General features: G+C 44.7%; 1 protein-coding gene across 1 annotated transcript in view; it reads right to left on the bottom strand.

The window, feature by feature from the left end:
• Window positions 1–202: 202 nt before the first annotated feature.
• The window catches only part of mphosph10 (M-phase phosphoprotein 10 (U3 small nucleolar ribonucleoprotein)), a 45,162-nt gene continuing 23,825 nt past the window's right edge, over window positions 203–21,539 (bottom strand). Inside the window, exons 6-11 of the mRNA XM_063071088.1 lie at window positions 17,781–17,848; window positions 16,614–16,751; window positions 14,698–14,808; window positions 12,778–12,885; window positions 8,864–9,094; window positions 203–6,956 (exon numbers count right to left, since the gene is read on the bottom strand). Coding sequence (XP_062927158.1) covers window positions 6,807–6,956; window positions 8,864–9,094; window positions 12,778–12,885; window positions 14,698–14,808; window positions 16,614–16,751; window positions 17,781–17,848 — 806 coding nt within the window. The 3' untranslated portion in view covers window positions 203–6,806. The remainder of the gene's footprint in view (window positions 6,957–8,863; window positions 9,095–12,777; window positions 12,886–14,697; window positions 14,809–16,613; window positions 16,752–17,780; window positions 17,849–21,539) is intronic.

Below are 21,539 nucleotides of genomic sequence, written 5' to 3'. Positions count from 1 at the left end.
CCACCAATCATCACCAGTTCGATAACCCTACAGGAGACATAGGCGCAGAATAAGGCCTCAACCCATTGTGTCTGCTCCACCATTTCATCATGGCTGATCCCAGATCCCATTCAACTCCCTACACCTCCCCTCTCACCATATCCCTTGATGCCCCAACCTATCAGGAATCTATCAACTTCCGCTTTGAATATACCCCTGGACTTGGCCTCCACTGCATTCTGTGGCAGAGCATTCCACAGATTCACCACTCTTTGACTTAAAAAAAAATAAAGGGAATTACAGAGGCATGAGAGAAGAGCTTGCCCAGGTGGATTGGAGGAGAATACCGGCGGGGATGACGACAGAGTGGAGATACCTGAAGTTTTCTGGAATAGTCCACAAGGCACGGGATAGACATGTCCCACAGAAGTAGTTGTTCTCAATTGATAGGGGTAAGCAACCATGGTTGTTAAGGGAATTTAAGGACTATGTAAAAGGAAAGGGCATATAAGATAGCAAAAGTGAGTGGGAAGTTGGATGATTGGGAGGCTTTTAAAATCCATCAAAACACAATTTTAAAAAAAGCTACAATGAAGGGAAAAGTAGCCAATAATATAAAGCCGGATACTAAAAGTTTTTTTCAGTTATACAAAGAGTAAAATGGAGGTGAGAGTTGAAATTGAACCACTGGAAAATGATGCTGTTGAGGTAGTAAAGGAAAAGGAAATGGCAGTTGAACTTAATGGGTACTTTGCATCATTCTTTTCTGTTGAAGAAACTAGCAGTGTACCAGAGGTCCATGAGTGTCAGGGAGCAGGAGTGAGTGCCATTTCCATGACAAAGGGAAAAAGTGCTAGGTTTTTAAGGTAGACAAATCACCTGGACCAGATGGTCTACATATCAGAGTCCTGAGAGAGGTTGCTGAAGACATAATGGATGCATTGGTCATGATCTTTCAAGAATCATTTGATTCTGGTATGGTCCCAGAGGACTGGAAGATTGCAACTGCCATTCCACTCAAAATTGAGGGGTGACCTTTCAGAACAAAGGTAAGAATTTTTTTTTAACCAGAGAGTAGTGAATCTATGGAACGTTCTGCCACAGACTGTGGTGGAGGTCAAGTCTGTGGGTATATTTAAGGTGGAAGTTGGTAGTTTCCTGATCAGCCAGGACATCAAAGGATATGGTGAGAAGGCAAGTGTGTAGGGTTGAGTGGGACCTGGGATCAGCCATGATGGAATGCTGGAGCAGATTCAATGGGCTGAATGGCCTGATTTTGCTCCTATGTCTTATGGTCTTACCCTGTTCCAAAAGGCCACCCCTCAATTTTGAGCCTGTGCCCTATAGTTCTGGAGACCCCCCACCATAGGAAACATCCTCTCCACATCCACCTTATCTAGTCCTTTCAACAATCAGGTTTCAATGAGATCCCCACACGTTCCTCTAAATTCCAGTGAGTACAGGCCCAAAGCTGCCAAATGCTCGTGTTAACCCCTTCATTCCCAGAATCATCCTCGTGAATCTCCTCTGGACTCTCTCCAATGACAACACATCCTTTCTGAGACAAGGGGCACAAAACTGTTGATAATACTCCAAGTGCAGCCTGACTAGTGTCTTATAAAGCATCAGCATCATCTCCTTGTTTTTATATTCTATTCCCCCTGAAATAAATGCCAACATTCCTTTTGCCTTCTTTACCACAGACTCATCCTGAGAATCAACTTTCTGGGAGTCTTGCACAAGGAAAATGAGGACTTGATAGATAGGAGCTACAGGGAGGGTGTCTCCTCTAAGTTGCAGGAGGCAGGTACTGGGGTGACTGTCAGGAGAAGGAAGGGAAATAGACAGCCAGTACAGAGTACCCCTGTGGCTATTCCCCTCAATAAGTATACTGCTTTGAATACTGTTAAGGGGGATGACCAACCGGGCGGAGCCGCAGTGAATGAGTCTCTGGCAATAAGTCTGCTGCTATGGCTCAAAAGGGGGGAGAAGAGGACTGCAGTAGTGATAGAGGATTCTATAGTTGGAGGAGTAAACACAAGATTCTGTGGATGTGAAAGAGACAGCTGGATAGTATGTTACCTCCCAAGTGCCAGGGATCCGGTCCACAGCATTCTAAAGGGGGTGGGTGAGCAGATAGAAGTCTTGATACACATTGGCACCAACGACATAGGTAGGAAAAGGGTGGAGGTCTTGAAGAGAGAATTTCAGGAGCCAGATAGAAAGCTGAAAATCAGGACCTCCGAGCCAGTAATCTCTGGATTGCCTGTGCCAAGTGTTGGTGAGAGTAAGAATAGGATGATAGCAGATGAATGTATGGCTGAAGAATTGGTGCAGGGGGCAGTGTTTCAGTTTTCTGGATTATTGGGATCTCTTCTGGGCAAGGTATGATGTGTACAAAAGGAACTGGTTACACCTGAACCCGAGAGGGACTAATATTCTTGCGGGCAGGTTTGCTAGAGCTGTTGGAGCGGCCCTAGACTAATTTAGCAGGGAGGTGGGACGCAGAATGATAGGACTGAGGGTAGGGCAGATGGTATATTACTAGCTGCAGTGTGTAGTGGGACTGTCAGGAAGGACAGACAGATAACAGGGCAAAATTGCAGCCAATGGGATGAGTGACAGTGTAACGGGGACAACATTGAAAAGGGTGACAAATACAGGACTGAAGATGTCATATTTGAATGCATGCAGAAAACAGAATAAGGTAGCAGTTACAGACTGGCAGGTGGGCATCACTGAATCATGGCTAAAAGAAGATTATAGTTGGAAGCTTAACATCCCAGGATACAAAGGACAGGCTGGTAAGCGGAGGGGGTAGAGTGGCTCTGTTGGTAAAAAATTTGAACCAAATCATTAGAAAGAGGTGACATAGGATCAGAAGGTGTAGAATCATTGTGGGTAGTGTTAAGGACTGGCAAGGGTAAAAAGACCCTGATGGGAGTTATATATAGGCCTCCAACAGCCAGGATATGGGTGACAAATTACAATAGGAGATAGAAAATGCATGTCAAAAGAGCAATGTAACAATAGTCATGGGAAATTTCAATATATATGTAAAGTTGAAAAATCAGCTTGATACTGATTTTGGATCTCAAGAGACAGAATTCGTAGAATGCCTATGAGATGGCCTTTTACAGCAGCTTGTATTTGAGCCTACTTAGGGGATCAGTTATTCTGGATTGAGTATTGTGTAATGAAGAGAATTTGATTAGGGAGTTTAAGGTAAAGGATCATACTAGGAGGCAGTGATCAAAATATGACAGAATATGCTCTGCAATTTGACGGAGAAGCTAAAGTCAGATGCATCAATATTACAGTGGAGTATAGGGAATTTTAGATGCACAAGAGAGGGTCTGGCCAAAGTTGATTGTAAGGGGACACTAGCAGGGATTATGGCAGAGCAACGATGGATGGAGTTTCTGGAAGCAATTCGGAAGGTGCAGGATAGATACATACAAAAGAAGTAGTAGTATTCTAAAGGCAGGACGTTGACAAGGGAAGTCAAAGCCAACATTAAATGAGAAGGCATATTATAAAGCAAACATTAGTGGTAAGTTGGAGGACTGGGAAGCTTTTAAAAACCAAAAGAAAGCAAATAAAACATAATGAGTGAAAAGATGAAATATAAATTAAAGTAGCCAATAATATCAAAGAGGACACCAAAAGATTTTTTAAAAACTGAGTAAAAAGAGGCGAGAGTAGATATTGGACCGCTGGAAAACGACACTAGAGATTGTAATGAGACAACAAATGGCAGACAAACTGAATAAGTATTTTGTATCAATCTTCACTGTGGAAGACACTCACAGTTTGATAGTGTCAGGGGGCAGTAGTGAATGCAGTTACTACTGCTAGAAAGAAGATGCTTGAGAAGCTGAAAGGTCTTAAGGTAGGTAAGTCACCTTGACCAGATGGTTTACACCCCAGGATTCTGTGAGGTAAATCAGGGTTCTGACAGAGGTAGCTGAAGAGAGTGTGGAGGCGTTAGTAATGATCTTTCAAGAATCAGTAGATTCTGACATGGTTCCAGAGGACTGGAAAATTGCAAATGTTGCTCTACTCTTTAACAAGGGAGGGAGGCAGAAGGAAGAAAATTACAAACCAGTTAGCCTGACCACAGTGGCTGGGAAGATGTTGGAGTCAATTGTTAAGGATGAGGGTTCAGGGTACCTGGAAGCACATGATAAAGTAGGCCAACATCAGCATGGATTCCTCAAGGGAAAATCTTGCATGAAAAATCAGTTGGATTTTCAGAAGGTCTTTGACAAGGTGCCGCACAAGGCTGCTTAGCAAGATAAGAGTCCATGGTATTACAGTAAAGATACCAGAATGGATAGAGCAATGGCTGATAGGCAGGAGGCAAAGAGTGGGAATAAAAGGAGCCTTTTCTGATGGCCACTAGTGACTAGTGGTGTTCCACAAGGGTTGGTGATGGGACTGATTCTTTTTACATTGTATGTCAATGATTTGTGGCCACGTTTGAGGATGATACGAAGATAGGTGGAGGGGTAGGTAGTGTTGAGGAAGCAGAGGCGCTACAGAAGGACTTAGATTAGAATAGGCAAAGAAGTGACAGATGGAATACAGTATCAGGAAGTGTATGGGCATGTATTTTGGTAGAAGGAATAGAAGTGTAGACTATTTTCTAAAAGGGAAAAAATTCAAATATCTGAGGTGTAAAGGGACTTGGGAGTTTTTGTGCAGTATTCCCTAAAGGTTAACTTGCATGTTGAATCGGTGGTGAGGAAGGCAAATGCAATGTTACCATTCATTAAGAGAGGCCAAGAATATTAAAAACAAGGATGTAATGCTGAGGCTTTATAAGGCCCTGGTGAGGCCTAACTTGGGAGTATCGTGAGCAGTTTTGGGCCCCTTGTCTGACATTGGAGAGAATTCAAAGGAGCTTCACAAAAAAGGATTCTGTGAATGAGAAACTTATCATATGAGGAGTGTTTGATGGCTCTGGGCCTGTACTCACTGGAATTTAGAAGAATGAGGGATGGCTTCGATAGAGTGGAGGTGGAGAGGATATTTCCTATAGTGGGGGAGTCTAGGACCAGACAGCATAGCCTCAGAATTTAGTATGGAGAGGAGGAGGAATTTCTTTAGCCAGAGGGAGGTGAATCTGTGGAATTTGTTGTCACAGGAGGCAGTGGAGACCAAGTCATTGAGTATACTTAAGGCAGAGGTTAGCCTGGGCATGAAAGGTTACGGGGAGAAAGAAGGAGAACGGGGTTGTGAGAGAAATGGATCAACCATGGTCAAATGGCGGAGCAGATTCAATGGGCTGAATAGCCTATTACTGCTCCCATCTCCTATGATCTTCTGTTTCTTCCCCCTTCCCCACCCACCGATCCCCTTAATTGGTCTCACCCATCACCTGCCAGCTTGTACTTTGTCCCCTGCCTCCACCTTCTTATTCTGGCCTCTTCTCCCTTCTTTTCCAGACCTGACGAAGGGTCTCAGCCCAAATCATCCACTGTCAATTCCCCTCCATAGATGCCAACTCACTGGGTGAGTTTCTCCACCATTCGATGTGTGTTGCTCAGCAAGTTGGGCTTTATTTCAAGAGGAACTGAATACAATAGTTGAGACTTCTTACTCCCATTATGTGAAGCCCTTTGTAGGCGACTTCTGGGGTGTTGTGGCCAGATTTGGTCTCTGTATACAAGGAGGATGTATGGATGGAGGAAGTGATGGTCCACTAAGTTGATTCATGAGATGGGGAGTTTGCTGTATAAGGGGAGAATTCATAGATAGGCCTGTACCCTTCTGTTTTGTGAGAGATTATCCAATTTGACATGGTGCACATAGCAGTATTTCCCCATGTTGGAATTTCTACACAGTGGTCACCATCTTCAAATAAGGTGATGGTCATTCAGGGACAGAGACAGGAAGAAATTTCTTCATGCAGAGGTCAATGAATCTTTGATGAACCTATGATGGACTCTTTAAAGAATCCACAAGGTTCTCTTTGCTCAGTCACAATTACATTCAAGGCAGAACGACAGGTTTTCAGATTGTAGAGAAATCAGAGGAATGAGGATGTGGCACAGACTTGTAGATCAGACATTACCATAGTCAGAAGTCTAATAGCCTGGGCCTGTTTCTAACTTCAAACAGAAAAAAACTGTATACAAATCTGATGAACAAATCTTCATTGATAGTGGGCAAGATACAACTTCAAATTCTCTCAATTATACAAAAAGTTTAAACTTTTAAAAAGATTTCAACACTCCAAATGGAATGTACACATACTGATTGGGTTATCAAATACAAATGTCCTACTGTGTTGGGACAAAATGAATGTGTGATTGAATGCAGTGAGCCAAACAAACTGTTCTGAACACATGATCTGCTGCTCAGGTTCCCATCCATCAATCTGCAGAAACTGCTACTAGGAAGCTACAATCCAACACAGAAAACAACACTGCTTTGTGTCACATTGGTGTGCACTGCCAAGTTTAGTAAATGTTCCATTTCTGTTGTTTTCCACCTCATCCCAGACCACGATGTTATTTTCCTCTCCATCTCTAACATTTTGTTTCTGCTCAAAGGTCAGCAACCAGAAATACCTCTCATTCACTGCACAGAAGCCATCTGACATGGTCAGTGTTTGTATTTTTGTTTAGTTCAGATATTCCATTGTGCCTGGTAAAGTTCTTTCAGAGACTCAGGAGTCCAACATGTAGTCTTCTGTGAAAAACAGTAAAAAAGTAGTACTTCTTTAGAAAGCAGCCTGTTTTGAATAAAAATAGGCTTTGGAAAGCAATGTTGCACCACGGTGGGATTGTCACTGCCTTGATCATGTGAAGGAATCTGTATTAAAGTTTCAATTTGTTTGCTGAAAGTTTCCCAAGCTTATTCTTCTTCTTGCCTGCAGCTTTGACTCCACTAAGTTCAGCTTTCACTTGGTCTTGTAAATGGGAGAAGAAGGCTTTCGATGAACGCAGAGTTTTGTCTTTACCTTCATCCTTTTTGTAATTAGGAAAAAAAAACGTTATTACACTTCTTGTTTAAAGAAAAAGGATACTACTTTTAAATGCATGAGCTGAATTACAGTGGGGAACACAGATTGTAGCACACAATGCCCAACAGTATAGGGATTTACTGTAACAAAATACATTTCTATCAGCGTGCCAATAATTCAGAGGTCAGCAATGTGTTCAAACTTAAGAGGAAGATTGAATGGAATTATAAGCAGATAACACAGAGGGGAATAAACTACTCAGGCAGATAAACTGAGCCAGTAACGATATAGTATAGCAAAATGATGAAGACATGCCACTGATCACATTCCAGCCTTTAAAGGAACCTGCCATAATATTAGCAACACACACAAAATGCTGGTGAACGCAGCAGGCCAGGCAGCATCTACAGGAAGAGGTACAGTCGACGTTTCGGGCTGAGACCCTTCATCAGGATTAACTGAAAGAAGAGACAGTAAGAGATTTGAAAGTGGGAGGGGGAGATCCGAAATGATAGGAGAAGGCAGGAGAGGGAGGGACGGAGCCAAGAGCTGGACAGTTGATTGGCAAAAGGGATACAAGGCTGGAGAAGGGAGAGGATCATGGGACGGGAGGCCTAGGGAGAAAGAAAGGGGGAGGGGAGCACCACAGGAAGATAGAGAGAGGGACAGAGGGAGAAAAAAGAGAGAAAAAGGAGGAAAATAAAAAATAAATAAATAAGGGATGGGGTAAGAAGAGGAGGAGGGGCATGAACGGAAGTTAGAGAAGTCAATGTTCATGCCATCAGGTTGGAGGCTACCCAGATGGAATATAAGGTGCTGTTCCTCCAACCTGAGTGTGGCTTCATCTTGACAGTAGAGGAGGCCAATGGATGGCCATACCAGAATGCGAATCGGACACGGAATTAAAATGTGTGGCCCCACGGAGATCCTGTCTTCTCTGGTGGACAGAGCGTAGGTATTCAGTGAAACGGTCTCCCAACCTGCGTCGGGTCTCACCAATATATAGAAGACCGCACTGGGAGCACCGGACGCAGTATATCACACCAGCCGACTCACAGGTGAAGTGTTGCCTCACCTGGAAGGACTGTCTGGGGCCCTGAATGGTGGTGAGGGAGGAAGTGTAAGGGCATGTGTAGCACTTGTTCAGCTTACACGGATAAGTGCCGGGAGGGAGATCAGTGGGGAGGGATGGGGGGGGGGGAACGAATGGACAAGGGAGTCGCGTAGGGAGCGATCCCTGCAGAAAGCAGAGGGGGGTGGTGGAGAAGGTGTGCTTGGTGGTGGGATCCCGTTGGAGGTGGCGTAAGTTACGAAGCTATGTTGGACCTGGAAGCTGGTGAGGACAAGGGGAACCCTATCCCTAGTGGGGTGGCGGGAGGATGGGGTGAGAGCAGATGTGTGTGAAATGGGAGAGATGCGTGTGAGAGGCGTTGATGGTGGAGGAAGGGAAGCCCCTTTCTTTAAAAAAGGAAGACGTCTCCTTCTTCCTGGAATGAAAAGCCTCATCCTGAGAGCAGATGCGGGGGAACTGCAAGAAGGGGATGGCATTTTTGCAAGAGATAGCGTGGGAAGAGGAATAGTCCAGGTAGCTCTGAGAGTCCATAGGCTTATAGTAGACATCAGTAGATAAGCTAAGCTGTCTCCAGAGATAAGAGACAGAAAGATCAAGAAAGGGGAGGGAGGTGTCAGAAATGGACCAGGTAAATTTGAGGGCAGGGTGAAAGTTGGAGGCAAAGTTAATGAAGTCAACGAGCTCAGCATGCTCTCAGGATGAGGCTAATTGTGGTACTTATTGTGGGGAACAATTACATAAAGGATATAAAACTTCCTTTCTTCAGTCAGAGTGAGACATATTAAGCAGCCAGATCACACTCCCTTCCCTGAAGTTATTCGTTGAGTGTCTGCACTCACCTTCAGCAGTAGCACCCTTCCTTGCTGAGCCAGTTTCTGTGCTTTCTGAACATTCATTTTCTTCTCTTCTTTATTGCTCATTTTCACGTTCTGCTTTTCTAGACTTTTCTGACGCATTTCTTTTGCCCGTATTCTCAGACGTTTCAGCTTCTTCTTTTGTCTCCTCTCCCGCTTTTTGTCTGTTGGTGTCTTTTCATTTTCTCCCTGGAGAACCCCGGCTCGGCCCTTCTCCTATAATCATCAACAGTCAGAAGGGCAGAGACACCAAGCACGGGTCTAACCAGCATTTGTACAAACCAGCCTTTCCCCAGACAGAGGCAGCAGAGTCATTCAAAGCATGAACCTCAAACACAAACTTATGAATCTCATCCAGTGTACATTGGATACACTGGGTCTGGTATAGAGCCACTGAATACAGAAGCAGGGACCGAGTATGGGGCACTCATTGAACTCTTATTAATGGCCAGAGGTTGAACATTGTGGATATGCTATGTTGTTGTCGGAATTTGAACCCTCAAGCCCATTCTCAAATTGTATTGTTTCTTAACAAATGACGCATTTCACTGTATGTTAAGGTTTATGTGATAAAAGTGGACATGGAGAGGATGGCTCCTATAGTGGGGAGGTCTATGACCAGAGAGCACAACCCCAGAATACAAGGACTTTGCTTTACTAGAGGTGAGGAGGAACTTCTTTAGCCAGATAGCGATGAATCTGTGGAATTCATTGCCAGATAGCTGTGGAAGCCAAGTCATTGGGTGTATTTAATGTCATAGAACATTACGGAACAGAACAGGCCCTTTGGCCAACCTAGTCAGTGCTGAACATTAATCTGCCTAGCAACACACATCAAAGTTGCTGGTGAACGCAGCAGGCCAGGCAGCATCTATAGGAAGAGGCGCAGTCGACGTTTCAGGCCGAGACCCTTCGTCAGGACATTTAATCTGCCTAGTCTCATTGACCCGCATCCAGGCCATAGCCCTCCATACCTATCCGCATTCCTATCCAAATTTCTCTTAAATGTTGAAATTGAACCAAATCCACTTCCACTAGCAGCTTGTTCCACACTCACAGCACTCTGAGGTCCTGGCCTGAAACGTCGACTGTTTACTCTTTTCCATAGATGCTACCTGGGCTGCTGAGTTCCTCCAGCATGTTGTGTGTGTTGCCAGCATCTGCAGATTTTCTCATCAAGTACCCCACCTCATGCTCCCCTTAACCATTTCGCCTTTCACAATAACCCATGACCTCTAGTTCTAGTTTCACCTGGCTTTTATTCTATCTATACCCCTCATAACTTTATATACCTTATCAAATCTTCCCTCAGGAATATAGTCCTAACCTTTTCAACCTTTCCCTATATCTCAGGTCCTCAAGTCTTGGCAACATCCTTGTAAATTTTCTCTCCACTCTATCTTATTTAGATCTTTTCAGTAGGTAGGTGACCAGAACTGCACACAATACTCCAAATTAGACCTCACCAACACCTGCAACAACTCCAACGTAACATCCCAACTCCTGTACTCAATACTTTGATTTATGAAGGCCAATGTGCCAAAAGCTCTCTTTACAATCCTATCCACCCGAGACACCACATTCAAGGAATTATGGATCTGTACTCCCAGATCTGACTGTTCTACAGCACTCTTCAGTGCCCCACTGCTCGCCGTGTAAGCCCTACGCTGGCTTGACCTCCCACACTTGCCAAAAATTCCATCTGCCATCTTTCAGCCTATTTTTCAAGCTGGTCCAGATCCAGCTATAGTCTATGATAGTCTTCCTTACTGTCCACTAATCTCCCAATCTTGGTGTCATCAGCAAATTTGCTGATCCAATTTACATTATCATCCAGACTATTGATACAGATGACAAACAACTGACCCAGCACCAGTTCCTGCAGCACACCACTCGTCACAGGCCTCCAGTCAGAGAGATCAACCATCCACTATCACTCTCTGGCTTCTCCTGCAAAGCCATTGTATATTCCAATTGACTACCTCATCTTAAATGCCGAACGCCTGAACCTTCTTAACCAACCTTCCATGCTGGGCCTTGTCAAAGGCCTCACTAAAGTCCACGTAGACAACATCCACTGCTTTGCCTTCATCAGCTTTCCTGGTAACCCTCAAAAACTCCATAAGATTGGTTAGACATGACTTACCATGCACAAAGCCACGTTGACTATCCCCAGTCACTGTTAGTCTATCCAAATACTTACATCTCCAGTCCCTCAGAATACCTTCCAAGCACTTTCCCCATTACTGACGTCAGGCTCACTGGCCTATAATTTTCTGGCTTATTCTTCAAGCCTTTCTTAAACAACAGAGCGTTAGCTTTCCTCCAATCCTCCAGCACCTCACTCCCACAACAGTCCAGGGAATAACTTGTCAGTCCCTGGGGATTTATCCACCCTATCTTGGCTCCAGACAGTAAATACCTCCTCCTCTATAATCTGTAAACAGTCCATTACTCACGGCTGTTTTGCCTGACTTCTATATAGACTCTGCTTCCAAATCTCAAGTAAATAAGATGCAAAAATATGTATTTAAGATCTTCCCTTTTCTTTTGGTTTCATGCATTGATAACCAGTCTGAGCTTCAAGAGGAACAATTTTGTTCTTAATATATCTGCAGAAGCTCTTGAGTTTCTCTCTCTTTCATCTTGTCTGCTGGAGGAATATCCTGCTTGCACCATCTCCTTTGCCACATGTATGATCATCCCATTTCTGGCCTCACGAGCATGTGACATGGGTTGCAATCCTGACAGCACAACCTTTGAGGTCCTGTGCTTTAACTTAGCACCTAACTCTTTGAACTCACTTTGCAGGACCTCATCACCATTCCTACCCATCTCATTGGTACCAATGTAGACTATGACATCTGCCTGCTCACCTTCCCCCTTAAGAAATGCTGTGGACTCAATCTGAGAAATCCCTAACCCTGGCACCCAAGAGGCAACATACCATACGAGAATCTTGTTCTCATCCACAGAACCTCCTTTCTTTTCCCCTGATCATTAAATCCCCTATGATTACAGCTAGCCTCTTCTCACCTCCTCCATTCTGAGCCACACTCAGTGCCAGAGACCTGACTGCTGCAGCTTTCCTCTGCTAGGTCAATCCCCCCCTCGCCCCCAACAGTATCCATAGCTGTTATTGAGGGGAATGGCCAGACGTATTCTGCACTGGCTGCCTAACCCCCTTCACCCTCCTGACAAGTCACCTGTTACCTGTGTCCTGCACCTTGGATGCAACTACCTCCCTGTATGTCCTGTCTATTAATCCCTCAGCCTTCCGAATGATCCAGAATCCATCCACTTCCAGCTCCAGCTCCTTAACACGGCCTGTTAGAAGCTACTGCTGGATGCACTTCTTGCAGGTGTAGTCCTCAGGGACTAACTGTGCAATAAAAAAGAAATGAAAAAAATCTACCTGCAGCCTTCGCCCCCCTCCCGCCTAAGCCTCTCAAGCAAAAGCCTGAACTTCCCACTGTATCACTGGTCCACTCACACAATGGCTGTTCTGCTTAAACCAAACTTCTTTTTACTGGACCTTGCCAAGTGCCTAATTATGCACACTCCAACATCTCCTAGTGATGTGTGGTGTGCACTTTTAAAACAGAGGTTGATAGGTTCTTGATTAGTAAAAATGTCAAAAGGTTACAGGGAGGAGGCAGGAGATTGCGGTTGAGAGGGTTAATAAATCAGCCATGATGGAATGGCAGAGCAAACTCAATGAATTGAATGACTTAATTCTGCCCCCAAGTCTAATGGTCATTAATAAATAAATCTAACCTAATGCAGCCATCCCTGCTGCAGCTCAGCTGATGATTGGGTGCTACAGAATTTAGTATGCCCCAGAAAAGCTTATCCCATTAACCCTTTGTCTTTCCACTGATTTTCACTTGATCCCTTACCTTGATCTCTTCTGGTGCCAACAAAGTGGCCTCACTGACATTCACTGGTGCTACCTCCTCCATACTGATGGATGGCAGGTTGGAGACGACCTTCAGCTCAGGTACAGGCTGATAAAATTAATAAGAACCATTAAAAGCATTCAATAGGATGATAGTTTATTCAAGGTTCGAGAGTGTTTAATGACATTTCCAGTATATAAATGTAAAGGAGAACAAAATAATTGTTATTCTGGATTGAATGCAGAGAAAAACACAGGAAGATAAATAATATACTTCTTTTAAACTCAATAAATACTTAAGATAGCTTATGTACATAGATTGATTGTAAGTCCACAAAGTGATACTAAGGACAGGAGTGTCGGTACCTGAGGTGATTCTGTCAGGATTGATAAAGTAGTGATGGCTGACAGTGTGGAGGGGGTGGGCTAGTGGTTGGAGGTGTTGATCAGCTTTACTGCTTCGGTAGTAAAAGGTCGGGTATGGATCAAATTGAGGTGGTGAGGCCTAGATCCAAGAGTGAGGAGCAACCCACTGTTTGACCGATTTAAGCACAGTGCCAGATTGAAAAGGTCAGGGTGTCGGGGATGGAGGCAAGGGACAGGCCGGTGTCCAGCTCAACTCTGCGCTGAACTGAGGCTGTGACCTGCAACTAACAGGCTCCTGGATTAGCTGTGACTGGCTTCGTGGCTGTGGACTCACATTCATGTATCTCAGTTCTGAATGTTATTTGCTTACTTTTATTGTTTGCACAATTTGATTTCTTTTTCTGCACATTGGTTATTTGACAGTCCTCTTTTAAATTGGTCCTATTGGGTTCCTTTGTTTTTGACTGCCTGTAAGGAGACGAATCTCAAGGTTGTACATAGTGTACATACTTTGATAATAAATGTACTTTGAACTTAGCATGGAGAAAGTAACCGTTTTTGAGTCTGGTGGTCCTGATGGGAGTGGGGCAAACAGTCCACAAGCAGGGTGGATGGGATTCTTCATGATGTTTTCGCTTTTTCCAGCACCTTTCTGTATTTGTGTCGTCAATGCCAACAATTCTCCTCCAACATGGACAACTAACAGACAGGCAGCACAGGTTATGTTCCTACCTCAGTCTCACACCATGGGGGTATTCACAATCTCAGTATTCAGTGAATGAAGTGTTCACAAAGACCTGTTCTTGGTTTCTGCAGATGACTAAGTTGCTCAAGGTACAAAGATCAGAAGGTCAATATGCAGTGAACTAGAGGAATGGCACAGCGTCTACAGCATCACAAAGAGCAGCTGCAATAATCTATTTAAAAATGAAGTCCAATGAAACAGAGGATTTGAAACGAAGGGCTTCGGTGCTGGAATTAGTGACTTTTCAAAACACCAGGCTGAAGTGCAATTCCATTCCAGCAAAAGTGAAGATTATATTATCAGCTTGGTCTGAAATCTCTCTTCTTGAGGATACACTCTAGACCCACACAGGCATTGGCCATATAAGAGCTTACCTACCCTAATGACTACACTTTATGTGTTAACTTGCATTTTGAGATAGCCAATCTCAGGGACATCATAGCAAAATACAACTTGTCCAGACACATACAGCAATGCAGATTAGGGAAAGAGACCAATTTTCAGGGGCGCTCAGGCACAATGAGGTTCACTGCTGAAAGGCGGTGATCTAATCTGGAATGAAATGTGAACTGAAGCTGAAATCTCTGTCACACCAGTAGCCAGCATTAGACACGAACAGCATATTCATCAAAACACACACTTAAGAGAAGGTGGTGTCCCAATACATTATGTCCGGGAATCAGCTGTGTCACAATGACAGCATCAGGCTCAGGAGAACTTTAACATGCTATAATGCTGTAAGAAAGAGCGGAGCTGCACCTCAAACACATTGTCTCCAAGCATTCATGGTGTTACAGTTTTTTTACTCACCGGTTTGGGGGTGAACTGGAAGTTGCAGAGAGCGTCCAATTTGAGGAATAAAGAATCCATCGCTTTCTGGATCTCCGTGTACTGCTGGTTTTCCTCCACTTCAGTCCTTTGCTGCAGTGACAAGAAATACAAAGCTGAAGTTTCACTACGCTGATACAGGAACAACACCTTATCACACCCATAGGCAAGGCCAACCCCTTCCACTTCTTCATCCATTTTAGCTTAATCCTTAGCAAAACAAAATCAATGGTAATAAAGCAATATATTTCACATTCAGTTCTGTTTTTCTTTTTCAAAGTTTGAATTATAACTATTATCTTAAACTGAAGATATTATACTTGCCCTGGGTACAGTTCCCAAGGTTGCCAACTCTCCCTGGAACACAGATTTACCTGCAAATCTAATCACTTAGTGTTGTACAGGCTTCCCCCACCATCCGAAGGTAGAGCATTCCTATGAAACAGTTCGTAAGCCAGAATGTCGTAAAGTGAAGAAGCAATTACCATTTATTTATATGGGAAAAATTTGTGAGTGTTCGCAGACCCAAAAAATAACCTACCAAATCATGTCAAATAACACATAAAACCTAAAATAACAGTAACATATAGTAAAAGCAGGAATGATATGATAAATACACAGCCTATATAAAGTAGAAATACTTTTCCACAATCATTGCCGCACTGTTCTCCGTAGCGAAAATCTCACGCAAGTGCTCTCGGCAGAAACAACTCTCTCCAGTAACCTTTAAGCTATGAAGCTGCCAAATCATACCAAATAACGCATAAAAATACACAGCCTATATAAAGTAGAAATAATGTATGTACAGTGTAGTATCACTTACCAGAATTGGGAAGACAGCTCCGAGCACACTGATGATGGTGTGTTAGGCTGAGTCGACAGAGATTGGGGTGGTGCAGTGGACCCCACCCTCCGGGCCACCGACCAATACCAATCCGCGAAGAATGCAGCGGTAGCCGGGACGCACCCAGCACATCTTTAAACAAAAAGCCGAATTAAGCAAGCTAATTAACTAGGTGCCGCCCGGCACATAAATGTTAGCCCAGATCAGAGGCGACAAAATCGGCAATCACCTCTGATTTGGGCTGACATTTACGTGCCAGGCGGCACCTAATTAATTAGCTTGCTTATTTCGGCTTTTTTCTTAAAGATGTGTTGGGTGCGTCCCAGCTATCACTGAATTCTCTGCAGCAATGTATCGGTCCGTGGCCCGGGGGTTGGGGTGGTGGGACACTGGGGTGTCATCTCATCGTTGTCTGTTTCCATCAGGGCAGGCAGGTCATCTTCTTCACGTTCAGTTCCTGGATGACTTCACTTTGTCTGTTCACTACTGCATTCAGCTTCAATTGTTATCCTTTCCTCTTGCAAGTGCATCAGCTCTTCATCTATCAGTTCTTCGTCATGGGATGCCAAAACGTCTTCAACATCATCTTCGTCAGCTTCCACAAGCCAAACTCACTTTGTCCTTACTTCGTTCACCATGATCAAAATGCTTAATTATGTCTAGTTTTACACTAAGTGTAACACCCTTACGAGCTCTCTCAGACTTTTCTGATACCTTAGAACTCATCTTGCTAACGGCTGCTCACAGGCACGTGTTTAAGCAATGCCGGCTAGAATGCAGTTCCGGGGGAGGAGCTTGGCTGCTCGGGGCGCGCACTGCCTTTTTCGTAATGTGAAAACAGCTTCTGTAGCAAAAACAGGTAACTAATGTAGGTCTTTCGTAACAGCGAGGTTTTGTAAAGCGAACATTCGAAAAGCGGGGGACACCTGTATATCTATTCCACTAAAGAATAGCCACCAATATGCAAAGTCCAAATCCAATTTTCTTTACATATCCCAGATCACTGAAACCAGCTATGAACTATTTATTGCCCAAGAACAGCAGAGCTCCTTACCTGAGTTTGTTTTTGATATTCCTGCTCATAGACCGCAGCCAGACTCAGTTTACTTTTCTCATGGTCCAAGGTGAGGCGCTTTTTGTACTCAAAAGTCTCTTCTTTTGGTTTCTCTTTGCGCAAGACATCATCCCAGGCCTATGACATGGAACACATACACCTAGGCATCAGTATTTCATTCACAATAAACCATCAACTACTGAAGTATACTAACAGAAGCAAGGTTAAGAACCCTGGACTCTACCGACTGTCAGTGCCCCTAATATCCAAAGGTACCTCTGTGTAAATTAGACTGATAAAGCAGGTCAAAAGCATCAAGAATGAACGTTCATCTCCCCAGTCTTGTCCGAAGCTCCAGAAAGACACAACAAATGCTTGGACTGGGAGCTGCATAGAAGATCCCAATATCTGCCTCATCCTTGTGCTGAGCTGCTAACTGACCTGCTGTACATTCCTGGATATTGTGATTTTTAGGAAAAGTACTTTGTCTTTAAGAGCGTCCAACCCTCATCACCAGGGTCAGTTTTCATATGGAGATTTCTGCAGTCCCATTTTCCTTTGACACTCAAAGCTGCTCCCATTCTCATTGCTGCTTCTGTTGTTGAGATGGCTATAAGCAGCCATACATTCACTCTCCAGTAAGTATGCATTCTTTCTCCAACTCCACGTTGGCCAAATGCTGCCTTTCAGCTTGGCATCTTATTCTAATGCTTGTTTATCCGACTATCATTTTGGACAGCTCAAAGCCCACCATTCACAACTGTCTTCCCGGTTCTTGCACATTAGTGAAAGATTCTATCAGGCTTGCTCGGGTCATCTTACTCCATACACCAGTCACTGGTAGGTAGGAATAATGAAGCAGCAGGCCAAATCTGCCCCTCAGGAAGACAGGTATTGTGCTGCATGTCCTACCACTCCCATTTCTTCCATTCTATACTCATTAACTCCAAGCGCGAAGTGCAAATCCAGGATGAGTACTGCATCTACTGCACTAAGGTTCAATCCACAACCTGCCTTTCAAATGAATCACTCTCCTTCTCATTATACTGGACACTTTAGAACCACAGGAACAGTATGAAGAGGATGTCTCTTGGGTCTAGTCCACCAACAACTCCTAGTAGTCTACAACAAACTGGTTCAGAGTGAACAGCAAAATCATAAACTGACCTGGTCCTTAATCCTCTGGATAATGACATCTTCCAGTTGAAGTGTTGTTTCCTCAGTAATGACAGGTGCTAGTAACAGACAGACATCAGCACAGACTCAGTATAAAACAGACTGTAACATAATTTGCCACTTCCCTGGTAAATTCGTTGTTCCATGCACCCAAATATTCCCAGAGGTTTCTACCATCCGAGTAATCACCATTCCCATTTGCTCAGTGTGAGAGGGTAGGACAGAGGAAGGAATTTACACCTGCAACCAGAACAAGTGGCAAGCTACTAAATGAGTACTTTGTATCAGTATTCACCAATGAAAAGGACAGTGAGATCAGGAGGGGTATACTGATACTCTAGGACACGTTAAGTCCCAGCGCCTGATAAAATCCATCTCAGGTTACTGAGAGGGGCGAGGGGAGATTGTTAGGCGCTCGATCTTTACGTCTTCTTTAGCCATTTGAGGTCCAGAGAATCGGAGGAGTGTTCCTCTGTTTATAAAGGGTAAAGAGAAACCAGGAAATAACAGGGTGATGAGCCTTATAACAGTGGAAGGGAGAATAATAGAGATTCACAGGGACAGAATGCACTCACATTTGGAAAAATATGAAGTCATTAGGGGTAGTTAGCAAAGCATTGCACAGGGAAGGTCATGTCTTACAAACAATTGGTGAAGAAGATGATTGATGAGGGTAGGCCAGTGGATGTTGTATTCAGAGACTTCAGGAAAATTTTCAACATGGCCTTCATGGTAGGATGATCTGAAAAATCATGGGATTCATAAGCGACTTGTTTGATTGGATTCAAAATTAGCTTGGCTATAGAAGATGCAGGGTAGTGGTGCAGTTTTTCTGACTGGAGGTCTGTGACAAGAGGTGCTTCACCACAATCAGTACTGGCACCTTTTTCTGACAGAAGGTCTGTGACCTGTGGTGTGACAACTAGTGCTGGGACACTTTTATGTGATATATAAATGATCTGGGTGAAAATGTAGGTAGGCTGATTAGCAATGTGCAGATGACACCTGGTGGTTGCGGATGATGAGGAAGGTTGTCAAAGAATGCAGCAGGATAAAAAAACAGTTGGAAACGTGGACAGAGAAATGTAGGTGGAGCCTAATTAGGACAACTGTGAGGTGTTGCACTTTGGGAAGACGAGGAAAGTAGACAGTAAATGGCAGGAATCTGAGGAGCACTGATGTAGAGAGGGGTTTTGGATGCGCCTTCAAAGTGGCAGCAAAAGTAGATAGGTCAGTAAAGGTGATGTACCTTTTCAGTCAGGCTGTTGAATAAAAGCTGGGAAGTCATGTCACAGCTGTATAAAACCTTGGTTAGGACACATCTGAAGCATTACAGTCACTTCATTACCGGAAGAACATGGATACTTTGGAGATGGTACCGAGGAAGTTCACCAGGATATTGCCCAGCTTTCAGAGTATTAGCTATACAGGGAGATTGGACAATTTTCTCTAGAGCGTTGGAGGTTAAGAGGAGACCTGATAGAAGTTGTGACGAGAATACACATAAAATTAAGATGTTTGCTGGCCTGGGTTAGCATCAGTGACATCAGCAAGTGGTCTGCCACCTGCCCTCAGGGGAAGGAGAGATAAGGAACAATGGAGCAGCGTCTGGAGATGTGTAATGAAGGAACGGGGGAGAGAGAGCTGTCTGGAGCGGCTCCCCCCTTTGAACCCTGAACTGTTTGAAGTGATGGACAGGCGATACCCCAGCAGGGGGATAAAAAGGGACCGGTTCGCTAAGGCGACACACACGCCACCCGAGGTAACGAGACCCTGGAAGCGGTGCGCCTCTCACGAGTGGGTGAGAAGTACCAGACAACGCACAGGGTGGAAAGGTACGATCAGCGGGAACCTGGTGTGTGTCCGCCCTTGCCTGGGTGCCGGGTTCACTGCAGAGGATCAACCGCATCTGGAGGAGGGGTCACAGTCGGTGACCTCGGGTGACATCATCAAGGACCCGCCCAAAAGCTGCTTGTGAGCCATATCGCCGGTCTGTGAGTGAAGCTGTTCTGAATGATCAGTTGTTCCTGTTCTATCTCTCTCTTCCCCCCACGTTGTCCATCGCCAGGGCAACGATTACTGCGAACTGAACTACTAAACTGGACTGAACTTTGAGTCACTTTTAAATTTGGTCATTTACCCCTAGACAACGATAGAGCTTGATTGATGCTGTTATCTTAATTCTGTGCACATGTGTGGTTATCATTGTTGAACTGTTGCATTTATTATCCTTTCGATTACTGTGTTGCTTGTTTCTTTAATAAAACTTTCTTAGTTCTAGTACTCCAGACTCCAACTGAGTGATCCATTTCTGCTGGTTTGGCAACCCAGTTACGGGGTACGTAACATAAGTGGGGGCTCGTCTGGGATTTTGAACGCTAAATTTGGGACGGAGTAAATTGATTGGGTTAAAATTCCCGAAAGAAAGAAAAGACAAACAGCAGAAATGGAGGCTGAGGAATTTATAAAGGCGCCGACCTTGGAGGCATTAGAGGATGCCAGGAAATCGGAATTGGTAGCTGTGGCCAAACGGTTGAATCTTGCTAAGGTGAAGTCGACAATGAGGAGAGAGGAGATACACAGAGCTACTGTAGAGCACTATGTATCTAAAGGTGTGTTTCCCGAAGGCGAGCTGGGGGTGGTGTCTATTGAAAAACCTGCTGGAGACGCAGTACAGGTACAGCTTGAAAAACTGAGACTTGAGCACGAGTTCCGGGTACGGCAGTTAGAACACGAAGAGAAAGAGAGGGACAGACAGATGGAGAGAGAGGAGAAACAGAGGGAAAGGGAATTTGAGCTGGAGAAGTTAAAGATAAGGGCCGAGCAGGGGCTCGTGCCGAACTAAGGTGGAGGGTTCCGGGCGACCCAGGAGGTTAGGCTGGTTCCCCCATTTGACGATACCGACGTGGATCAGTACTTTCTCCACTTCGAAAAAGTGGCTATAAGTCAGGAATGGCCGAGGGATAAGTGGGTTGTTTTACTTCAGAGTGTACTGAAAGGGAAGGCCCAAGAAGCTTACTCAGCTTTGTCCGCGGAAGATGCCCAGAGGTATGAGGTGGTGAAAGAGGCCATCCTCAGGATTTATGAGTTGGTCCCGGAGGCATACCGGCAGAGGTTCCGGAATGCGAGGAAGCGGTGGGACCGCACGTATTTGGAGTTTGCCCGTGAGATGCAGACATATTGTGAGCGTTGGTGCGCCTCGAAGGGGGTAGAGGGGGATTATGACAGACTGCTACAACTGATCCTGATTGAGCAGTTTAAAGGTTGTGTCCCTGAGGGTATGAGACCCTACCTCGATGAGAAAGAGGCAGCCACGTTAGCCGCAACTGCTAAGTTAGCGGATGAGTATGCGTTGACGCATAAAATGAAGTTTGCCCCGAGTAAAGGCTACCAGAAGGGTAGTCAGGACGGCGGGGAGAGTCCGCCGGAAAAGTCAGAAAGTAAGCCGGGGACTAGTGAAAAGGATAAGGTAGACCGGGAGCAGTCTGGTAGGAAGTCTCCTGGGGTCGTCTGTTATAACTGTGGGAAAGCCGGACACTTTGCGTCCAGGTGCTTTGCCCCAAAGAAGGAGACGGGAAAAGGAAAAACGGCAATGTTGAATGGCTGTATTGAGCTGTTAAGCGAACCGCTAGGGGAGGACAGGTCTGAAAAAGTCCAGGAAGGGCGCGAGAGGTTTATCTCGGCCGGACTGGTGTCAGTGAAGGAGAGGTTAAAACCAGTTCCAGTGCGGATCTGGAGAGACACGGGAGC

This window comes from Mobula hypostoma, chromosome 18 (genome assembly GCF_963921235.1).
Source record: "Mobula hypostoma chromosome 18, sMobHyp1.1, whole genome shotgun sequence".
NCBI classification, from domain to species: Eukaryota; Metazoa; Chordata; class Chondrichthyes; order Myliobatiformes; family Myliobatidae; genus Mobula; species Mobula hypostoma.
The sequence above is the reverse complement of the archived record's forward strand: the minus strand, read 5'-3'. Positions and strand labels throughout refer to the sequence as shown.